The 24,185-nt window shown below is 55.2% G+C and overlaps 1 protein-coding gene across 2 annotated transcripts in view; it reads left to right on the top strand.

Moving 5' to 3' along the window:
* Positions 1-9,074, top strand: part of LOC140394200 (epithelial sodium channel subunit gamma-like) — a 65,375-nt gene extending 56,301 nt beyond the window's left edge. For both annotated transcript variants that reach the window (XM_072481187.1, XM_072481188.1), the window contains one exon: positions 6,648-9,074. In XM_072481187.1, the coding sequence (XP_072337288.1) occupies positions 6,648-7,010 (363 nt within the window). In that variant the 3' untranslated portion in view covers positions 7,011-9,074. The remainder of the gene's footprint in view (positions 1-6,647) is intronic.
* The last annotated feature ends 15,111 nt before the right edge of the window (positions 9,075-24,185 follow it).

Here is a 24,185-nt window from a genome sequence, read left to right as displayed (position 1 = left end):
GCCTGAGAGCAACCCATCAAGTCTGCCCCTCCGTGCTCCCCCCGCCCTTCTCCCAGCCTTGACAGCTTTTCGATGGAGGAGAGTTCCCACTATCCATCTGCTATCATCCCTGAATAGCCTTGTTCTAATTGTTCCGGAATCCCTCACCAGGAAAATAATTTCTATCTAGCCTGTCAAATCCGTTAATCACCTCAATTATATCACCCTTTAATGTTCCACACTTAAGGGAATACAAACCTCATCTATGCAACCCATTCTCATACTTTAACCCATTTAGCCCCATAGAGAAAGGGAAAGAAATGATGAGGAAAAGGTAACTTAACCCCTTTAGTACTGGAGAGAAAAGGAAAGAAATAGAGAGAAAACTACATCAAAGGGATTACAGTCCATGAAATTCCCACTCATCTCAAACAATAGTTTAAGGGAGGGATACAGGATATGGAGAATTTTACTGAATTAAATGGCTGCTGTAATAGGAACGTTTTTTGTTATTGGTTTACGGGAGGTGTGCGTCGCTGACTGTTCCAGCGTTTGTTGCCCATCCCTAACGCTCTCCATTTCAGAGGGCTTTTGAGAGTCAACCACACTGCTGTGGATCTGGATTCGCATGTAGGCCAGACTAGGTAAGGAGGGAAAATTTCCTTCCCTAAAGGACAATAGTGAACAAGGTAGGTTTTTACGACAATCGATCGATTCATGGTCATCATTAGACTTTTAATTCCAGATTTGTATTGAATTTAAATGTCACCATCTGGCCTGGTGGGATTCGAACCCGGGTCCCCAGATCTTGCCCTGGGTCTCTGGATTACCAGTCCAGTGACAATACCACTGTGCCTGGACTTGTGAGCCCTTTGAGCCTGCTCCGCCATTTGATAAGATCTGGTTGTGGTCTCAACTCCGCGTTGCTGTCTGCCCCATAATACTCGACTCCCTTGTCTATGAAAATTCTACCTAACTCAGCCTTGAATATATGCAATGACTCGGCCTCCATGGCTCTCTGGACATGAGAAATCCACAGACTAACAACCCTCTGAGAGAAAAAGCTTTTAAAAGGGCGACCTCTTATTCTTAAATTCTGTCCCCCAATTCTAGTTTCCCAACAAGAGGAAACATCCTCACGGTATCCACCCTCTCAAGTCCCCTCAGGGTCTTATATGTTTCAATATGATCACCTCTCCATTCTTCTCAACTCCAATGGGTATAGGCCCAACCTGTTCACTCTTCCTTTATAGGACAAACCCTTCATCCCAGGAATGGGTCGAGTGAATCTTCTCTCAACTGCTTCTCATGCAATTTTTAAAAATGTATATTTTTTTTAATTCATTCATGGGACGCGGGTGTCACAGGCTATGCCAGCATTTATTGACCATCCCTAATTGCCCTTAACGGGGCATTTGGGAGTCAACCAGATTGCTGTCAGCCTGGGACCACATGTAGGCCAGACTAGGTAAGGAAGACAGATTTCCTTCTCTAAAGGACATTAGTGAACCAGATGGGTTTTTACGACACTCGTCAATAGTTTCATGGTCATCATTAGACTTTTAATTCCAGATTTTTACCGAATTAAAATGTCAGCATCTGCAGTGGTGGGATTTGAACCTGGTTCAATGACAATACGCCACCGCCTCCCCATAAACTCTTTTTCCCTTTGGGGAATAGTGGGGAAAGTGGTGGATCCTGAGCTGTTTACCAGCCCACTGATCCACATTATGAACCCTCCTTCTACAGCTAACAACTCCTGGCTTTGGACTCAAACCCAGAACTTCTGGTCCAGCAGTAGGGACGCTACCACTGAGCCACAAGAGCACCATTTCTAACGTGTGATATCCTTTTTCAAATAAGGAGACCAAAACTGTACACAGTGCTCCAAATGCGGTCTTACCGAGGCCCTGTACAACTGCAGTAAAACTTCCTTACTTTTATATTCCATTCCCCTTACTATTAATTTTTAAAATAAATTTAGAGTACCCAATTCTTTTTTTCCAATTAAGGGGCAATTTAGCGTAATCAATCCACCTACCCTGCAAATCTTTTTGGGTTGTGAGGGTGAGATCCACACAGATACAGGGAGAATGTGTAAACTCCACACGGGACAGTGACCCGGGCCCGGGATCGAACCTGGGGTCCTCGGCGCCATGAGGCAGCGGCACTAACCAATGCCGCCCTCCCCTTGCAATAAATAAGAACATTCCATTTGCCTTCCGAATCACTTGCTGTATCTGCATTGTGACTTCAGTGATTCATTTACCAGGACACCCAAGCCCCACTGTACCACCGAGTTCTGAAATCTCTCTCCATTTAAATAATATGCTGCTTTTCTATTCTTCCTGCCAAAGTGGAGGAGTTCACATTTTCCCACATTATACTCCGTATGTAGACTCTTTGGACTGGATTCTTCCGATCCGCCCACCGCAAGATCCCCACGGGCAGGATGCGGGCCATGTAAAAGTCCATTGACCTCGGGCAAGAATTTCTGGTCACCGGGTGGGCGCGGCTGGAGAATCCCGCCCTTTACCTCCTCTTCATAATTTACCTGCCTACTTATCTTGGTGTCATCGACAGGTTTAGGTACCATATAGTCTATCACTTCAACCAAGTCATTGATTTAGATTGTAAATAGTTGAAGCCCAAGCACTGATCCCTGTGGCACTCCACTAGTTATATTTTGCCAACTCGAAGAAGCCTATTCATCCCTACTCTCTGCTTCAGATCCATTTAATCCAACCCACTGCTTCATGTGAGCTCACCAGTCCTCTATCCATGAAGTCCTCTATCCATGAAGCACTCATCACCTGCCTGCCAGTAACAATTTGGAGTTTAATTGGTCCATTCAGCACAGAATGACAAATTACTGCAACTTGCACCTACATAACACCTGTAACATAATGAAACATTCCAGGGTTTTCACAGGAGTGTCATCAAATTAAGGAGATACAAGGTGGCTGTCATAACCTGCAAGGGGCGTGGAAGAGGCTGGAGATGGCGTCCTGTGTGGGCACGAGTCAGAGCGTGGTGACGGCACAGCTGCCGCTCCCGCCGACAAGGTACACCACGAGTCCGGTGGTGGCGGCGACTCTGAAAATTTGGGGGCAGTGGAGGCGCCACAGGGGTGAGATAGAGGCCTCGGTTTGGTCCCCGATCCGAGAGAACCATCGGTTCGTCCCGGGGAGAATGGATGGGGGGTTTCTGAGCTGGCATCGGGCAGGAATTAAAAGAATGGGGGACCTGTTTATAGATGGGACGTTTGCGAACCTTGGGGCGCTGGAGGAGAAATTTGGGCTTCCCCCCGGAAACGCCTTCAGGTACATGTAGGTGAGGGAATTTCTGCTGCTTCCAGCACGTAAGATTCAAGATAGGGTGCTCTCGGGGGTGTGGGTTGGAGAAGGCAAGGTCTTGGCGGTCTATCAGGAGATGCAGGAAGAGGAGGAGTCCTCGGTGGCGGAGCTAAAGGGTAAATGGGAGGAGGAGCTTGGGGAGGAGATAGATGAGGGTCTGTGGGCTGATGCCCTGGGTAGGGTTAATTCTTCCTCCTCTTGCGCCAGGCTTAGCCTGATACAATTTAAGGTTCTTCACAGAGCGCATATGACAGGGGCGAGGTTGTGTAGGTTTTTTGGGGTAGAGGACAGGTGTGTGAGGTGCTCGGGGAGCACAACAAAACACGCTCATATGTTCTGGGCGTGATCGGCGCTGGATGGGTTTTGGAGGGGTTTTGTGAGGACTGTGTCTAAGGTGATGAACACCCGGGTCAAGCCGAGCTGGGGGTTAGCATTATTTGGGGTATCGGACGAGCCGGGAGTGCAGGAGGCGAAAGAGGCCGGTATTATGGCCTTTGCATCCCTGGTAGCCCGGCGGAGGATTCTGCTACAGCGAAGCCCCCAAGCATAGAAGCCTGGATCAGCGACATGGCAGGGTTCATTAAATTGAAGAGGGTAAAGTTTGCCTTGCGAGGGGCTGTGCAAGGGTTCTTCAGGCGGTGGCAACCGTTCCAAGACCTTCTAGCGGAACGTTAGGAGGTGGTCAGCAGCAGCAACCCAGGGGGAGAGCAGGGGGGGGGGTTTGGGTATGTGTTTATTATTGTTTCATGGTGGGGGGGTTGTACATTGGGGGAATTCGCGATATAAGTGTACGATGTTGACCTGTGTGTGTTATGCTTTTTTCTGTAAGGGGTGGGGGGGGGGGGGGGGTTGTTGAAAATTTGCTAAAATTGAATTAAAATATTTAAACAATTAAAAATTAACAAATAACCTGCATGGGACTCATCCAGCTGGGGATGATTGTTCCCTCGTGCTGATTGGGTTGTGGGGTAACCAGCACTAGTATAACAGGTCAACTGCACCAGCAGCTGACACAAAGGAGTGAGGACCTGGAGTTGTGTAACTGGGGCCTGTGCAAATACTGCTATCATACTGAATAAACATTTTGTTTACTTCAGTCCCAAACACTTCCTTTGTCAAAAAAGTAGGTTTTAAGATGCATCATAAAGAAGGAGAGAAACTAGCGAGGCAGAGAGTCTGGGGAGGGAATTCCAGAGATCCAGAAATTCAGGGACGTGCAAGAAGGCAGAATTGGATGTGTACGGAGATCTTGGAGGGTAATAGGGTTGGAGAAAGTCAGAGGAGTAGGAGTGACAAGGTCAGGGAGCAATTTGAAAGCAAGGGTAAGAATTTTAAAATTGAGGCACTGATGTACTGGAAATCAATGGAAGTCGTGAGAGATGGAGAAATAGGGCTTATACCCTCAATGCCTATATAAACATCATGCCTAGGTTCTTCACTGCATTGTATCAATAAGGTTGGTCTGTAAGTGAACTTTAACAGCCCATGATGTTTGCAATAAAATGTTGAATGTTAATTGAATAATCTAACCCAAACAAAATGCTCACTTAGTGAAGTAAATTACTGCAGGAAATCATTAAAAGTTGATAAGTGACCCTAATTACCAGGCTTCCTGAGGTTCCCAGCATCACTCATACCAGTCTCCTGCTAATTTGATTCACTGCACATGATGTCAAGAAATGGTTGAAGGCACTGGATGCTGCCAAGGCTATGAGCCCTGACCAATACTCTGGCAGTAGTACTGAAGACTTGTGTTTCAGAATTAGCCATGCAATGTGGAAAATTGCCCATGTATTTCTTGTCCACAAAAACAGGACAAATCCAAGCCAGCCAATTACCACCCCATCTGTCTACTCTTCATCATCAGCAAAGTGTTGGAAGTTGTCGTTGACATTGCTATCAAGTGTCCCTTACTCAGCAATGAAAGTCCCCATAGTCCCAGGTGACCATAGGCTGCTCTCCCCTTTGAGGGGAGAGCTGACTGTTGGTGAGGGTCACCACACCTCAGGTGAGGGGCAAGGTTGAGAAGGTGGGCAATTGTGGCATCAAGGAGTGAGTGGCAATCAGGGGGAAACTCCTGGCTGGAGTCATGCCTAGCACATTGGAAGATGTCTGTGGTAATTGGAGGTCAGGACATCATTGTAGGAGTTCCTCCAGGTAGTGTCTTAAGCCCAACGATCTTCAGCCTCTTCATTAATGGCAATGGCATTCCCTCCATCATTAGGTCAGAAGTGAGTAAGTTCGCTGATGATTGCACAATGTTCAGTAACATTTGGGACTCCTCAGATACTGAAACAGTCTGTGTCCATATGCAGCAAGACCTGGCCAACTTTCAGCCTTAGGTTGATAAGTGGCCTGTAAAATTCATGCCTCACAAATGCCTGGCAATGATCATCTTCAACAAGAAAAATCTAACTATGTCCCCTTAACATTCAATGGTATTACCATTGCTGAACCCCTACCTGTCAACATCCTGGGAGTTGCTATTGACCAGAAACTGAACTGGACAGGCCATATGAATATTATAGCTACAAGAGAAGGTCAGAGGCTCCAGATTCCCCAAAGCCTCTCCAACCAACAAGTCAGGGGTATGATGGAATATTCTCCATTTGTCTGGGTGGGTCCAACAACCCCAAGAAGCTCAACACCAGTCAGGACAAAAGCAGCCCACTTGATTTTCACCCCATCCATCATCTTAACATTCACAGGGCAGCACGGTGACGCAGTGGTTAGCACTGCTTCCTCACGGCACCGAGGACCTGGATTTGATCCTGGCCCCGGGTCACTGTCCGTGTGGAGTTCACACATTCTCCCTGTGTCTGGGTGGGTCTCACCCCCACAACCCAAAGATGTGCAGGCTACATGGATTGGCCACGCTAAATTGCCCCTTAATTGAAAAAGTTAAAATAAATAAATATCTTAACCTTCCCTCCCTCCGCCACCAATGCACAATGGCAGCAGTGTGTATCATCTACAAGATGGACTGCTGCAACTCATCAAGGCTCCTTCGACAGCACCTTCCAAGCCCACAACCTCCGCATTAGAAGGACAAGATACATGGAAGCACCTGCAAGTTCCTTTCCAAGCCACACACCATCCTGACTTGGAACGATATTGTCATCTGTTCACTGTCACTGGATCAAAATCCTGGAATTCCCTTCCGAGTTGCAGTGTTGGTGTACTTACACAACATGGACAACTACAGCGGCTCAAGAAGGCAGCTCTTTCCTCCTCCCATTTCACCAATTCAGGGGTTTAGGCCACAATCATTGACTCTGCAGTCATTCTAATGCTCCACCTCTCTCATTCCAGATCGTCACCTTACTCTCAAACTTTGGAGGCCAGCTGGGTCTGTGGATGAGCTGTTCTGTAGTTTGCATCATTGAGATTGTTGAAGTGTTCATCTTTGATATGTTCTTGATAATCGGACGGAAATGTGTGCAGACCGTACGCAAGTGGTGGCAGAAGGAACAGGAGGAGTTGCCACCAACCATCAGCAACTCAGCTCATGGAGCTCCTTTCTGCATCAGTGATGAAGACCCACCAACTTTCAACTCTGCCCTCCAGCTGCCTCGACCCCCTTGCCCAGACACACTTCCCCCCACTTATGAAACCTTGCGGATTCGCAGCAGTTTCATCCCAGACATCTCCACTGTGGAGTCCTGCAGCCACTGATTGCATTTTTGCAAGGGCTTTTGATGATTTTCAATTTAATTAAGTTCTGTACGTCAAAGACCAAGGAACATTTCTCAGTACAGTTAAAATATTAGATCATCCCAGTACAGATATACCAGATCTACATGTCTCCCACGTTTCGATTGTGTCCTCCACATGTTGAAATTGTGCTCTCTTGACCTCTCACCCCCACCCCAGCTAACCCCTAGATCAAGTTTGTGGGGTCACTCTGAAGGTACCAACTTAGCAGGGCTTAGGCACCAACCTACCTTATACATTCAGAAGTTCTAACACTTGCCTGCATAGAGGGGAAATATTTAGGTTCCCGGTTTCCCTTGTCTCCCTGGGTAAATTGCACAATCTGTTTTAAAAGGCACTTGGCTTCCGTGTTCCTCTTGCAAGATAATTTTACTTGCATATACATAATCCATCGGCTATCTAGCAGCAATGCAGTAAACAAGGCTCTTGGTGAGCAGAAGTGTGATCCACCAATAGGTTGCGGACTCCAGAGATATTCCAGGCCCCATCCAAGAAAGTGGAGTCGGAACTCTTGATGTAGGGATTATTGAGAGACTGAAGCCTCTCAAACAGACCTGTCCCATTGACAATATTTGCAATTTAAGGAATGAGTGCAAATACACTTATTGGGGTGGCACAGTGGTTAGCACTGCTGCCCCACAGAGCCAGGGACCCGGGTTCGACTCCGACCTTCGGTGACTGTGTGGAGTCTGCACACTCTATCCGTGTCTGCGTGGGTTTCCTCCGGGTGCTCTGATTCCCTCCCACAGTCCAAATATGTGCAGGTTAGGTGAATTGGCCTTGCTAAATTGCCCCTTAATGTCCAATGGTTAGATTACTAGGTTACGGGGATTGGGTGGGAGAGTGGGCCTAGGTTTGGGTGCTCTTTCAGAGAGTCGGTGCAGATTCGATGGGCCGAATGGCCTCCTGCGCTGTAGGGATTCTATTCTATGATTTAATTTTGTTTAGCAGTAAAATAATACCATATAGGAGGATAATAATCTTGATAGTGTCACAAGTAGGCTCACATTAACACTGCTATGAATAGCATTGCTGCCTCAAGGCGGCGAGGTCCCAGGTTCAATCCTGGCTCTGGGTCACTGTCTGTGTGGAGTTTGCACATTCTTCCTGTGTTTGCATGGGATTCGCCCCCACAACCCACAGATGTGCAGGGTAGGTGGATTGGCCATGCTAAATTGCCCCTTAACTGGAAAAAATGAATTGAGTACTCTAAATTTATTTTTTAAAAACACTGCTATGAAGTTACTGTGAAAATCCCCTAGTCGCCACACTCCGGCGCCTGTTCAAATACACAGAGAGAATTCAGAATGTCCAGTTCACCGAACAAGCACATCCTCCGGGACCTGTGGGGTTTGATTCCCGGCTTGGTCACTGCCTGTGCGGAGTCTGCACGTTCTCCCCGTGTCTGCGTGGGCTTCCTCCAGGTGCTTTGGTTTCCTCCCACAAGTCCCGGAAGACTGGCTGTAAGGTGAATTGGACATTCTGAATTCTCCCTCAGTGTACCCGAACAGGCACTGGAATGTGGCGACTAGGGAATTTTCACAGTAACTTCACTGCAGCGTTAATGTAAGCTTACTTGTGACACTAATCAAGATTATTATATTATAAACCCGGGTCCCTGGCGCTGTGAAGCAACAGTGCTAACCACTATGCTACCGTGCCGCTTAGATGTGGGAATAAGCCGGTGCAGGGTGAGTGAGCACAGAGACGTGAGCCAGTTCAGGGGAGGCATGAACTAGTAAAACACAATAATCAAAGCAAATGATACCTTTAGTCCAGGAATGTATACGGTCTTCTTCCCTCTTACCTTTGTGATCCAATCAGTAATAAACGCTATTTCAAATTGTTGCCAATAACAAACTACTGGTCATCCAGCTGGAACCGGTCCAATCCGTATATAAGTAGTTCTTCTGTGTTTGATTCTAACATGTAACAAAAGTCACAAATTGTAAATCATTTTTGAAAGTGTACCCAACAACCTTTATTGTAAAAATAAAAAGGTGATTTAAAATCACAAATGCTTTAGTCCCATCTAGTGCTGTGCAGTCTGTGTGTCTCAGTGTCAGCCCCAGCTGTTTTCTGGTGCTGTATGTGTCTCAGGCTGACTATTTGTTTAGGATGTTGGGTGTGCTTTTATTTTGTATTCAGGAAGGTGAGGAACTACCGGTGCTGGTTTTGTACTGTACCGCAGTATTGAGGTACTTCCTGGCCTCTGTGCCTCCAGTCCATTCACAAACTCTATATAGTCGTACAATTGGATAATTGGAAAAGTAAGCAGAGATGAGATGCAACAAGTCAAGATCTGGAATGTGTTACCTGAAAGGGTGCCAGGAGCAGGTTCAATAGTAACCAAAGAGATATGGAAAATCATAGAATCCCTACAGTGCAGAAGGAGGCCACTCAGCCCATCGAATCTACACCAACACATCGAAAGGGCACTTTACCCATGTCCATTCCGCCCTAACCCCATGACTTAACCTGTACATCCCTGGACACTCTGGAGCAATTTATTACGGCCAATCCACCTAACCCACACATCTTTGGACTGTGGGAGGAAACCGGAGCACTTGGAGGAAACCTACGCAGACACAGGAAGAACATACAAACTCCACACAGACAGTGACCCAGGGTCAGAATTGAACCCAGGTCCCCTGTGCTGTGAGGCAGGAGTGCTCACCACAGTGCCACCCCAAAGAAGTCTTTCTTTCAGACAAGGCCTTGAAAGGAAAACATGTACAGTGCAATGGGGAAAGAGCAGGGAATGTTATTAATTGGCTAGCTCTTTCAAAGGCAGCAGGGGGATGGTGGGTTAAATTCATGTGCTGAAATTAGCCAATAGCCTCAGGCAGATCTGAAGGTTATCGGATTATTTTAAAGACAGTTTTGTCATTGCCATTTCCAAGTCCATTCACAGTCACAACACCATTATGGTGGTGTGATTTCAGCCCTCGCCCATTGACGACAGGCTCCTATGGTGTAATTTCAGAGCAGCAACATACAGCAATTATTTTGACTGGTCGCTCTACAATCTTTTCAATTTAAATACCAATTGAGGAAATAAATACAGCCTGCCCCACACTCTATGCCTCAGTACTCCCACTCTCTCCCCCTCAATACCTGCTCCCTCCACAATCCAGGTACGCGGCACGGTAGCACAATGTTGCTTCACGGTGGCAGGGTCCTAGGTTCGATTCCCGCCTTGGGTCACTGTCTGCGCGGAGTCTGCACGTTTTCCTTGTGTCTGCATGGATTTCTTCCGGGTGCTTCGGTTTCCTCCCACAAGTCCTGAAAGACGTGTTGTTAGGCGAATTGACATTCTGAATTCGCCCTCAGTGTACTCGAACATGCACCGGAGTGTGGCGACGAGGAGCTTTTCACAATAATTTCATTGAAATGTTGGTATAAGCCTACTTGTGACACTAATAAAGATTATTATTAGTACATGAGACAAAAGCAAACACTCAGGCAACGGAAATCTGAGATAAGTATTGAAAATGCTGAAAATGCTCAGCAGGTCAGGCAGCATCTGTGGAGAGAGTCAGAGTGCTGGCATGAAATGTGAGATCTGTTTCCCGCGCAACCTGACCGGCTGGGCATTTCTGCCATTTGTTTGTTTTTCATTTCATTTACTTTTCTTTCTTTAAATCTTTTTATTCTCCTCATTTTCAACATTTTCATCAAATAACCAACCAAAGAAAAAACAAATACAAGAACAATCCCCCAAACACAAACTGCACCCTGCTCAATGTACAAATCAACATCTACCTGTATATTCCAGATCAAAACAAAAAATAACAGTCAATCATGGAGGTCTGAGACTGAGCTGGAGGCCCAATACAATGAAGCCCATGTTGCCACCCATGCTGTCATTGAGTGGTGCATGGGGATGCTCAAGGTATGATGCCATGCCGTACACCCCCAGAGGTTCTCCCACTTTGTGGTGGTCTGCTGTGCCCTCCACAGTCTGGCACAGCAGAGGGGTGACATGCTGGAGGAGGAGGAGGCAGACGGACATGTGGCCTCATCTGAGGGGGAGGATGAGGGGGACGTGGAGGAAGAGCCAGTGAATGCAGGACAGGCGGCGGCAAGGGTCTGACATGCCAGGAGGATCAGGGAGGCCTTCATCGTCTCCAGATTCCTCTAGGATAAGGCTGCATATGTCAGCTCAAACCAACCCCCCCCCCCTCATTTCCTTCCCCCCCATTCTCCTTCCACGCATTTCCCCTTCCCTCTGCATTCCTCCCCCATTTCCCTTCTCCCCATTCTCCCCCCCCCCACCCCACTTCACACCGCTCTCTCCCCGACCACCCTGTTACCCCCTCCAAGAGTCTGTGTACCATTACTCCAGGGTGATGGGCCTGCGTTGGCAGTGTCAGCAGGTCACTATACAGGGCAGGAGAGTGATGATAACTCACAGTGAGGTTAGCTCTGGTGTTCCTCAGTTTCTGCTAAATTCTGACTCCTGTCTTTCTGCTCACACACACCCTCTGAACGGGGTCTGCATCGGGGACCTTTGATCTTGGACCACTGTGCCCGAGGACAGGGGGGTTGGGGAGCGGAGGGCAACAGGGGGTAGGGGTGCGGGCAGGCCCACTGTGAAGATTAACGTGACAGAGTATGAGGTGTGACATGTTTTAATAGTGAACATTTTACTGTGACAGATTTCCATTCTCCCGAGCTACAGATAATGACCACACCAGTGCCCATTGTGTGCTCCTGACTCTTCTCAATCTTCCGTGGTCAAGTGCTAGCTCTAGGAGTGTCTCCAGGATTTGTATCAGAGGTGGGGACAGCCTGCTGCTTTCTGCACCCTGTGGCCTTTGATGGTCTTGGCAGACGTCCTCTGGAGCAGAGTTTTTCAAACCTAGGGCTGCGATCTGCAGGTGGGTCGCGGCGGGTGTCGAGAGGGTCGCGGAGCGTTTAGTCGTGGCACTCCCCATCGCGGGAGGAGCGGCAACAGCCGGCACCGACTTTTTGATTGAGAATGCCGGCCGCGAATGCCGCAGCGTTTTGCCTTGCTCCATCTGATTGGCACCCAGATTAGCTTTCCTAACGTCACATTGACATCGACCTGCTCCACTGACCAATAGGAGGAGGCAGGGGCGGAGCTCTGGTGTTGGGAATGCTGGAGCTCGGGGCGTGTTGGAGCTCGGGGCGTGTGAAGGAGAGAGGCCGAGTGATATTTGTGTGAGGGATGTGAATGGCGGGTTACAGTGCTGGCAGTCAGCACCAGTTCACTGGCCTCCACAAGTACTTCAATGCCGACACCGTCACAGGGAGGGGGAATTATGTCACAGCTATAAAAACAGGATTACAGCACTTTGTTTGATCTTCAAACTGAGATCCAAGAAGAAAGCACCAGCAGCAATCACAGAAAATAAATCCAGTGTGTTTCTCCTCTGGGGGAGGGCAAGTCGAATTTAAGCACCAGCGTGTGAATGTTTGAAACTTCTGCACTCCTGTCACTATAATGGTGTATTATAATTATCAGCCGTCACAAACAAAACTCATGGGACACCATGTGCTGTTTAATGCCATCCATATGCACACCCTCTCAGGCAGATCCAGCAATGCAGAGACCCGGAGCCCAGTGGCACAGAATGCCACCTCTTGACGCCAGCGCGCTATCCCAGTACCGTCTCATCCTAATGTCAGCGCACTGCCCTAGTACCGCCTCCTCCTGACGCCAGCGCGCTATCCCAGTACCGCCTCCTCCTGACGCCAGCGCGCTATCCCAGTACCGTCTCATCCTAATGTCAGTGTACTGGTCTCGTGCCGCTTCCTCCTGACGTCAGTGTGCTGCCCTAGTACCGCCTCCTTCTGACGTTAGTGCTCTATGGTTCTACTGTCCCAGGACCAAATTTCTTGTTAAAAACGGCAGTCTTCGCACCAGAAGTGGCAGCAGAGAGCACGTCACGTGCCCGGCGAATACACTGATGTCACGCGATCCCTGCTATGGCCGTGAAATCCTGAAGGAGAGATTCCTCCATTTTGTAGCTGCCAGCAAGCAAGCAACAGGATTGTGTGAAGAACTGAAGATGGGTCAGTTTGTAATAAGGAAGAGAAGGTCAGAGTCACAAACAGGCCAGGAACTCACAACTGAATCTGCTGCAGAGAGCTTCTCAGGAGAGTCCACAGCAGGACAAAGCAGTGCTGGTGTGAGCTCCAGGGCCTCTGGTGAACAACCCATTGAGAAGAAGCTGAAATCGGAAACACAGCAGTATGAAGATGATGTCTTGAGGTATGGCTTTATTAATTATGCCAAAGCGAATCATGTTTCAAAGCCCATGTGTGTTATGTGCAGGGAAGTATGGCAAATGAAAAATTAAATATTCAAAACTTCAAAGGCATTTGAAGACTAAGCATGGCGAGTTCGAGGACAAATCTCTTGATTTTTTTCAAACGATGCAGCGAGAACTTAAATCATCAGCTGAAGTCCTTAGCAGAAACGTAACATTGAATGACAAAGCAAGTGAGATCGTGAGGACAAAGCAGGCTCACCTGTCACATTAAAGGTAAGCAAAAAAATCAGCCACAACGTTCAGTCAGCATGGGGCACAAAGATCGGCCGGCGTGAGTCCCGACGGATGGCCGGTTGGTAAAGATGGGTTGCGGGCCAAAAAGCTTGAAAAACAGTGCTCTAGTGGACCTGGAGCAGGGGGGGGTTGGTGGTGGTGGGAGTCGACTTACCTGCATCACTGGGGTCGCCATGTCACCCTGTTCTGCTCACTGCCATTGAGATGCGCCGGTGTCAGGAGGGGGGATTTGGACGCCCTCAGCAATGGCCCTCCGTGACTGGGCCATGTTCTGCAATGCCTCGGCAATGTCCACCTGCAGCTGGGGCACGTCCCTCAGCGACTGGACATGATGGTGAGACCCTCAGCCATGGTCATCACAGACTGAACCATGCCTTGGACTCAACCACTCGAGAAGTGGACGCATGCTCCAGGCTTTCCACTGCGGTCGCCACTCTAGCAGTGTTGGGCTCGGTGCCATGCATGGCTGGCAACATCTCCTGCGCCCGTAGCCTTTGGGATTCCTCTAATCGGCCAATGGAGTACGCCACATATGGACTGCCCCATTCACCCCACTTCCAATGGTTTGGCCAAGCGGGCAGTCCAGACATTCAAGCATGGAATGCCCAAGCACATCACGGGGTCCCTTGACATGGGTTTGGTGTGCTTACTTTTTTGCTACCGTATCACACCATACGCCACCACCGATGTGTGCCAGCTTCTTATGGGACATGGGCTTCAGACTCGCCTCAGCCTGGCATTACCCGATATTGGCAAGAAGGTAAGCAACTGAGGCGTTGCCCTCTCAGACATGCCCCACCTAGGCGGATCACACCAGGTGACACGGTCCATGTATGCAATTCTGGAGTCCTGTCTGGGTGGCAGCTAGTCCCTGGGATCGGCCTGCCCTCCGACCGTCTGCCCCCTCAGGTGCTCCTACCTCTGTTGTACCGGGGTCAACAGTGTAGTGCGCACCAGATAGTGTCCAAAGAAACTCCCAGTGTCTCTGAGATGGTGGAGGGTGTTGGAGACAGCTGTGACGGGAAATCAGTGTCATCCTCTGACCTGAACTCTGGGGTCCCCTGTGTCGTGGGTGGAGGGTTGGTGTCCAAGCTGCTTTCAGCGTTGATGCTGGGCTCACGGGGGGGCTCCGGCTGTGGCACTGTCTGGGGCGGGGGACGCCAGGTGACCTGCCCCATCACCAGCAGGCCGATCCCCGGGACTAACTGCCGTCCAGACGGGTCTCGAGCTTCTGGAACAGACAGTCCCATTGATTGTGGAGATGCAGTCGCAGAGCCAGGGACTACATGAGGGGTTATCGGAGAGCATTCAGTACCTGCAAGTGCAGTTGGAGGAGTCCAACCGCGTGCAGCAGGAGGTGGTGCCGACAATGCATCCCACCCAGGCCAACACCGCACGGGTGGCGTCCGTGGTGGAGGCATTGGTGGCATGGGTTTCGGCTGTGAATCAGCATGTCCAAGGCCTGGGACATTCTGTGCAGGCGCTGGCCGAGGCCCAGGACAAGGTTGCCACCTCACAGGCGACCATGTCCCAAAGCCACCTGGAAATCGCAGCAGCGCTCCTGAGTGTGGCCCAATCACAGCAGACCATGGCTGGGAACATCAGTGGCATTGCCCAGGCACTGGCTGACATGGCACAGATGCAGAAGGAGGTGGCCCAGTCCCAGATGGAGATGGTGCAGTCACTGGCTGATGTGACACAAACCCAGAAGGTGGTGGCGCAGTCACAGCATGATGTGATGCAGTCCCAGATGGAGATGGTCCACTCCCTGAGCTCCATGGCCGTGAGCGTGCGGACCCTGGTCGAGACCAGAGCAGGCCTCCAGGATTGACAGCGCCAGGTGGTGAGGGAGCCTCAGGGTATATCTCCCTTCACCCCCTTCCCATGGAGTAGCCCAGGGACCATCTCGAGGGAGGAGGAAGTGATGGGGGCCTTGCCAGTGACTCCCGCAGGGGAGGGTGGCGGAACACCACATCACCTCGGACTCAAGCCCTCCTATCCCTGGTGCATCTGGTGGGCAGCAGGCATTACAGGGCAGCACCACGCCACCTGGGACACCCAAGCAGCAGCCAGGCCCATCCAGGCCAAATCGCCCCAGAAGATGCCCGCCAAAGGGGACTCAGGTCGCAGTGCAGGAATCACAGCAGGCTGCCTCCACCCCTGCTGTACCACCTGGGGATCCACCTAGACGTAGCGTTAGGGCCCGTAAGGCCAGGAAGTTAGGCACTAGTTAAGTTGGCACAGGTGCAGGGCACAGTTTAGTTATAGGGACTAGGGTACAAATCTGTATATATTCATTTACATTAAACACCTGTTACCATTGTTACAAACTGCCTCGGTGCTCTGTCCAATGAGTGTGAGGGGTGAGCATCCAGGCAGGCTGGGTGGGTATAGGAATCTTTAATAGAATCTTTAATTCATAGGGATCTTAACCTGTCGAACCACGCCAAGTTTGGGGGAAGCTTAGTTGATGAATCAAGTCCTGGCGCAATACGACAAGTTGTAAGATTTGTAATATTTGTAGACTGTGTTAAGTTGTTCGATTCCTTGTATTATTCGACTGTGTATAGTTGAAGGAATTTATATCATCTCTGCTATTCGGTTATCAGTAGCACTTTGCGAATACTGGAACTCAGCAGAAATTTGCAGTATAAACGCCTCAGGTGCCAAAAAGAATTGTTTTATTTGTAGTCGCTTGATTACAATTTGAAAGTCATTTAAAAGGCAATTCGTAGACAATTCGAAGCTTTCAGAGAATTACAGACATTATCTTTCTTTGCTTAGGCAGACAGCTCGAAAGTAACTTTTTAAAGGTCAAAGTCTGGCAATGAAACATGAAGAGAGAGAGAAAGCTAATCTTCAGCTAAACTCAAACTCAAAGTCAAAAGTGGACTAACATCACTGACACAGACTGTTAGACTGACAGAACCCCCAAAAGACATCTCTAAAATGGAGACTATAAAGGACAAAACTGACTAAACTAAACACTAAAACAAAACTTAAGCTACAAAGACAATACTCACAAAGACAACAAAACCCCAAAATGGCGGGGAGAAACTTTTTAGTTATACACTTTCATATCTGTCTTAAGTCATCTAATAACACCCCAATATAATCCTAATTGGTTTGGGTTAGACTCAAACACATTTGATTTGATGGCAAGCCGTCCATCTTCAATGTGCAACATCAGCTTTTCTGACCCAGCTGTTATCTGCATTCTGAAATATGTTGCTGTGTATTCAGTCCCTGTCCTTGACAATTAGCACAAGCAGTGTCAAATTATATAAATGGGTATTAAACTTGCTGTTTTAATGTCACACTGTCTTTGAAAATATGCATTTGCCAGAACAACGGACTTCAGTAAAAGTGAATTATGCTGTAACTGGGGCTCAACATTTATGCTTAAACAGCTATCTTTTACCTATACTAGTTGTATTTGAAATACTTGGCTTCTACAGTGGGGAGGGGGGAGTAGAATGGGGGGACGTTGGTGAGGGGGGGGGGAATGGGCAGACCCTGTGGGTGGCTAGGGTGCTCTCCCCCCCCCCCCACCCCCACAACCGTCCCCACCACTGCCACCCCAGGAATTAAACGGAACCGTGTGATGGACTGGCCAGCTCGCATGCAGGGATCACCCAGGTGGAAAGTGCTGCTGTAGGCTGGAGTCAGACATCGCCGTACGATGCGGCGCACCAGAGCTCATCGCAGGTATGTATCACGAAGGGAGTTGCAGGCCATGGCCCTAGCCAGTCCCTCTCCTCCACCCCCTCAATCGGTGAACCTGGAGGTGATCAGAGCATCCCGTGCACGTTGGCCCTGGCGCACAGGTCGTGCGGCCTCCTGTGTCTGCCTGAGCTCACAGTCCTGCCCATCCTCCCCTCCCCTGCATCCTCCTCATCGGACGAGGCCTGGCGTTCCTCCTCCTCCTTCAACACATCGCCCCTCTGCTGTGATATGTTGTGGAGGAGACAGCAGGCCGCCACAATGTGGTCGACCCTCTCAGCATCATATTGGAGGGCCCTTCCAGAGCGGTCCAGGCACCTGAACCGCACCTTCAGGATGCCCAAGCATTGCTCGATCACACCCCTGGTCGCTGCATGGGCGTTGTTGTTGTGGGTCTCCGCATCAGTGTGTGGCCTCCGGATAGGAGTCATCAGTTACGGCCGCAGTGGATAACCCCTGTCACCCTGGAACCAACCCCCAGCCGGGCTGGGCGTCCTGAACATGTCAGGAATCGTCGAGTGTCAGGATGAAGACGTCGTGCACACTGCCCGGGTACCGCCACAGACGTGCATGATGCACATCCAATGATCACATATCAGCTGCACGTTCATCGATTGGAGCCCATTTGGTTTGTGTACAGCGGTCTATTATCTGCAGGTGCCCATAGGGGGACATGCATCCTGTCGATCACCCCCTGGACCCGGGGCATCCCATCGATGGAGGCGAACCCTGCTGCCCGGGCATCCTGGTGGGCTCGGTCCACATAGAAATGGATGCATTGCGCCGACTGGGCATATAGGGCCTCCGTGACTGCACGGATATACCTGTGCACCGAGATCTGTGAGATCCCGGGCAGGTCCCCACTCGGCACCTGGAAGGATCCTCGCATAATGGTTCAGGGCGACCATCACCTTGACGCCACCGGGAGCACGTGTTCTCCCTCATACTCCTGCGGTGTCAGATGCTCCATAATCTGGCAGATATGTCGACTATCTCTCTGCTCAGCTGGAGTCTTCAACAGCATGCCCTGTCCGCAGGTCCTCGGATAACAGGCGCTGCCGGTACACACGAGGCCTGATGCGGCACCTCCTCGGCACCTACTCCTCCTCAGCCTGTTGGGCAGCTGGCTCTCCACTCTGGGCGGCTGCCACCAGCCCCTCTGCTGCCTGTCGGCTGCTGCACGCTCCGCAGTGGCACGCTCCGCTGCTGCACGCTCCGCAGTGGCACGCTCCGCTGCTGCATGCTCCGCAGTGGCACGCTCCGCAGTGGCACGCTCCGCTGCTGCGCGCTCCGCAGTGGCACGCTCCGCTGCTGCACGCTCCGCTGCTGCGCGCTCCGCTGCTGCGCGCTCAGCTGCTGCACGCTCCGCAGCTGCGCGCGCCGCTGCTGCACGCTCCGCTGCTGCACGCTCCACAGTGGCACGCTCCGCTGCTGCACGCTCCGCAGTGGCACGCTCCGCAGTGGCACGCTCCGCAGTGGCACGCTCCGCTGCTGCACGCTCCGCTGCTGCACGCTCCGCAGTGGCACGCTCCGCTGCTGCACGCTCCGCAGTGGCACACTCCGCTGCTGCACGCTCCGCAGTGGCACGCTCCGCTGCTGCACGCTCCGCAGTGGCACGCTCCGCTGCTGCACGCTCCGCAGTGGCACACTCCGCTGCTGCACGCTCCGCTGCTGCGCGCTCCGCTGCTGCACGCTCCGCAGTGGCACGTTCCGCTGCTGCACGCTCCGCAGTGGCACGCTCCGCTGCTGCACGCTCCGCAGTGGCACGCTCCGCTGCTGCACGCTCCGCTGCTGCACGCTCCGCAGTGGCACGCTCCGCTGCTGCACGCTCCGCTGCTGCACGCTCCGCAGTGGCACGCTCCGCTGCTGCGCGCTCCGCTGCTGCACGCTCCGCTGCTGCACGCTCAGCTGCTGCACGCTCCGCTGCTGCACGCACCGCAGTGGCACGCTCCGCTGCTGCACGCTCCGCAGTGGCACGCTCCGCTGCTGCACGCTCCGCAGTGGCACGCTCCGCTGCTGCGCGCTCCGCTGCTGCACGCTCCGCAGTGGCACGCTCCGCTGCTGCACGCTCCGCAGTGGCACGCTCCGCAGTGGCACGCTCCACTGCTGCACGCTCCGCAGCTGCGCGCTCCGCTGCTGCGCGCTCCGCTGCTGCACGCTCAGCTGCTGCACGCTCCGCAGTGGCACGCTCCGCTGCTGCACGCTCAGCTGCTGCACGCTCCGCTGCTGCGCGCGCCGCTGCTGCACGCTCCGCTGCTGCACGCTCCGCAGTGGCACGCTCCGCTGCTGCGCGCTCCGCTGCTGCACGCTCCGCTGCTGCACGCTCCGCAGTGGCACGCTCCGCTGCTGCGCGCGCCGCTGCTGCACGCTCCGCTGCTGCACGCTCCGCAGTGGCACGCTCCGCTGCTGCACGCTCCGCTGCTGCGCGCTCCGCTGCTGCACGCTCCGCTGCTGCACGCTCCGCAGTGGCACGCTCCGCTGCTGCACGCTCCGCAGTGGCACGCTCCGCTGCTGCACGCTCCGCAGTGGCACGCTCCGCTGCTGCACGCTCCGCAGTGGCACGCTCCGCTGCTGCACGCTCCGCTGCTGCACGCTCCGCTGCTGCACGCTCCGCAGTGGCACGCTCCGCTGCTGCACGCTCCGCTGCTGCGCGCTCCGCTGCTGCGCGCTCCGCTGCTGCGCGCTCAGCTGCTGCACGCTCCGCAGCTGCGCGCGCCGCTGCTGCACGCTCCGCTGCTGCACGCTCCACAGTGGCACGCTCCGCTGCTGCACGCTCCGCAGTGGCACGCTCCGCAGTGGCACGCTCCGCTGCTGCACGCTCCGCTGCTGCACGCTCCGCTGCTGCACGCTCCGCAGTGGCACGCTCCGCTGCTGCACGCTCCGCTGCTGCACGCTCCGCTGCTGCACGCTCCGCAGTGGCACGCTCCGCTGCTGCGCGCTCCGCTGCTGCACGCTCCGCTGCTGCACGCTCAGCTGCTGCACGCTCCGCTGCTGCACGCTCCGCAGTGGCACGCTCCGCTGCTGCACGCTCCGCAGTGGCACGCTCCGCTGCTGCACGCTCCGCAGTGGCACGCTCCGCTGCTGCACGCTCAGCTGCTGCACGCTCCGCTGCTGCACGCTCCGCAGTGGCACGCTCCGCTGCTGCACGCTCCGCAGTGGCACGCTCCGCTGCTGCACGCTCCGCAGTGGCACGCTCCGCTGCTGCGCGCTCCGCTGCTGCACGCGCCGCAGTGGCACGCTCCGCTGCTGCACGCTCCGCAGTGGCACGCTCCGCAGTGGCACGCTCCGCTGCTGCGCGCTCCGCTGCTGCACGCTCCGCAGTGGCACGCTCCGCTGCTGCACGCTCCGCAGTGGCACGCTCCGCTGCTGCGCGCTCCGCTGCTGCACGCTCCGCAGTGGCACGCTCCGCTGCTGCACGCTCCGCAGTGGCACGCTCCGCTGCTGCACGCTCCGCAGTGGCACGCTCCGCTGCTGCACGCTTCGCAGTGGCACGCTCCGCTGCTGCGCGCTCCGCAGTGGCACGCTCCGCTGCTGCACGCTCCGCAGCGGCACGCTCCGCTGCTGCACGCTCCGCTGCTGCACGCTCCGCTGCTGCACGCTCCGCAGTGGCACGCTCCGCTGCTGCACGCTCCGCAGTGGCACGCTCCGCTGCTGCACGCTCCGCAGTGGCACGCTCCGCTGCTGCACGCTCCGCAGTGGCACGCTCCGCTGCTGCACGCTCCGCAGTGGCACGCTCCGCTGCTGCACGCTCCGCAGTGGCACGCTCCGCTGCTGCACGCTCCGCAGAGGCACGCTCCGCTGCTGCACGCTCCGCAGCGGCACGCTCCGCTGCTGCACGCTCCGCTGCTGCACGCTCCGCTGCTGCACGCTCCGCAGTGGCACGCTCCGCTGCTGCACGCTCCGCTGCTGCACGCTCAGCTGCTGCACGCTCCGCTGCTGCACGCTCCGCAGTGGCACGCTCCGCTGCTGCACGCTCCGCAGTGGCACGCTCCGCTGCTGCACGCTCCGCAGTGGCACGCTCCGCTGCTGCACGCTCAGCTGCTGCACGCTCCGCTGCTGCACGCTCCGCAGTGGCACGCTCCGCTGCTGCACGCTCCGCAGTGGCACGCTCCGCTGCTGCACGCTCCGCAGTGGCACGCTCCGCTGCTGCGCGCTCCGCTGCTGCACGCTCCGCAGTGGCACGCTCCGCTGCTGCACGCTCCGCAGTGGCACGCTCCGCAGTGGCACGCTCCGCTGCTGCGCGCTCCGCTGCTGCACGCTCCGCAGTGGCACGCTCCGCTGCTGCACGCTCCGCAGTGGCACGCTCCGCTGCTGCGCGCTCCGCTGCTGCACGCTCCGCAGTGGCACGCTCCGCTGCTGCACGCTCCGCAGTGGCACGCTCCGCTGCTGCACGCTTCGCAGTGGCACGCTCCGCTGCTGCGCGCTCCGCAGTGGCACGCTCCGCTGCTGCACGCTCCGCAGTGGCACGCTCCGCTGCTGCACGCTCCGCTGCTGCACGCTCCGCAGTGGCACGCTCCGCTGCTGCACGCTCCGCAGTGGCACGCTCCGCTGCTGCACGCTCCGCAGTGGCACGCTCCGCTGCTGCACGCTCCGCAGCGGCACGCTCCGCTGCTGCACGCTCCGCTGCTGCACGCTCCGCTGCTGCACGCTCCGCTGCTGCACGCTCCGCAGTGGCACGCTCCGCTGCTGCACGCTCCGCAGTGGCACGCTCCGCTGCTGCACGCTCCGCAGTGGCACGCTCCGCTGCTGCGCGCTCCGCTGCTGCACGCTCCGCAGTGGCACGCTCCGCTGCTGCACGCTCCGCAGTGGCACGCTCCGCTGCTGTGCGCTCCGCTGCTGCACGCTCCGCAGTGGCACGCTCCGCAGTGGCACGCTCCGCTGCTGCGCGCTCCGCTGCTGCACGCTCCGCAGTGGCACGCTCCGCTGCTGCACGCTCCGCAGTGGCACGCTCCGCTGCTGCACGCTCCGCTGCTGCACGCTCCGCAGTGGCACGCTCCGCTGCTGCACGCTCCGCAGTGGCACGCTCCGCTGCTGCACGCTCCGCAGTGGCACGCTCCGCTGCTGCACGCTCCACAGTGGCACGCTCCGCTGCTGCACGCTCCGCAGTGGCACGCTCCGCTGCTGCACGCTCCGCTGCTGCACGCTCCGCAGTGGCACGCTCCGCTGCTGCACGCTCCGCAGTGGCACGCTCCGCTGCTGCACGCTCCGCAGTGGCACGCTCCGCTGCTGCGCGCTCCGCTGCTGCACGCTCCGCAGTGGCACGCTCCGCTGCTGCACGCTCCGCAGTGGCATGCTCCGCTGCTGTGCGCTCCGCTGCTGCACGCTCCGCAGTGGCACGCTCCGCAGTGGCACGCTCCGCTGCTGCGCGCTCCGCTGCTGCACGCTCCGCAGTGGCACGCTCCGCTGCTGCACGCTCCGCAGTGGCACGCTCCGCTGCTGCACGCTCCGCTGCTGCACGCTCCGCAGTGGCACGCTCCGCTGCTGCACGCTCCGCTGCTGCACGCTCCGCAGTGGCACGCTCCGCAGTGGCACGCTCCGCTGCTGCACGCTCCGCTGCTGCACGCTCCGCAGTGGCACGCTCCGCTGCTGCACGCTCCACAGTGGCACGCTCCGCTGCTGCACGCTCCGCAGTGGCATGCTCCGCTGCTGCACGCTCCGCTGCTGCACGCTCCGCAGTGGCATGCTCCGCTGCTGCACGCTCCGCTGCTGCACGGTCCGCTGCTGCACGCTCCGCAGTGGCACGCTCCGCTGCTGCACGCTCCGCTGCTGCACGCTCCGCTGCTGCACGCTCCGCTGCTGCACGCTCCGCTGCTGCACGCTCCGCAGTGGCACGCTCCGCAGTGGCATGCTCCGCTGCTGCACGCTCCGCTGCTGCACGCTCCGCTGCTGCACGCTCCACAGTGGCATGCTCCGCAGTGGCACACTCCGCTGCTGCATGCTCCGCTGCTGCACGCTCCGCTGCTGCACGCTCCACAGTGGCATGCTCCGCAGTGGCACGCTCCGCTGCTGCATGCTCCGCTGCTGCACGCTCCGCAGTGGCACGCTCCGCTGCTGCACGCTCCGCTGCTGCACGCTCCGCAGTGGCACGCTCCGCTGCTGCACGCTCCGCTGCTGCACGCTCCGCTGCTGCACGCTCCGCAGTGGCACGCTCCGCTGCTGCACGCTCCACAGTGGCATGCTCCGCAGTGGCACGCTCCGCTGCTGCATGCTCCGCTGCTGCACGCTCCGCAGTGGCACGCTCCGCTGCTGCACGCTCCGCTGCTGCACGCTCCGCAGTGGCACGCTCCGCTGCTGCACGCTCCGCTGCTGCACGCTCCGCAGTGGCACGCTCCGCTGCTGCACGCTCCGCAGTGGCACGCTCCGCTGCTGCACGCTCCGCAGTGGCACGCTCCGCTGCTGCACGCTCCCCAGTGGCACGCTCCGCTGCTGCACGCTCCGCAGTGGCATGCTCCGCTGCTGCACGCTCCGCTGCTGCACGCTCCGCAGTGGCACGCTCCGCTGCTGCACGCTCCGCAGTGGCATGCTCCGCTGCTGCACGCTCCGCTGCTGCACGGTCCGCTGCTGCACGCTCCGCAGTGGCACGCTCCGCTGATGCACGCTCCGCAGTGGCACGCTCCGCTGCTGCACACTCCGCAGTGGCATGCTCCGCTGCTGCACGCTCCGCAGTGGCATGCTCCGCTGCTGCACGCTCCGCAGTGGCACGCTCCGCTGCTGCACGCTCCACAGTGGCATGCTCCGCAGTGGCACGCTCCGCTGCTGCATGCTCCGCTGCTGCACGCTCCGCAGTGGCACGCTCCGCTGCTGCACGCTCCGCTGCTGCACGCTCCGCTGCTGCACGCTCCGCAGTGGCACGCTCCGCTGCTGCACGCTCCGCTGC

The sequence above is a fragment of the Scyliorhinus torazame genome, chromosome 17 (genome assembly GCF_047496885.1).
Source record: "Scyliorhinus torazame isolate Kashiwa2021f chromosome 17, sScyTor2.1, whole genome shotgun sequence".
Taxonomy (NCBI): Eukaryota; Metazoa; Chordata; class Chondrichthyes; order Carcharhiniformes; family Scyliorhinidae; genus Scyliorhinus; species Scyliorhinus torazame.
The sequence above is the reverse complement of the archived record's forward strand: the minus strand, read 5'-3'. Positions and strand labels throughout refer to the sequence as shown.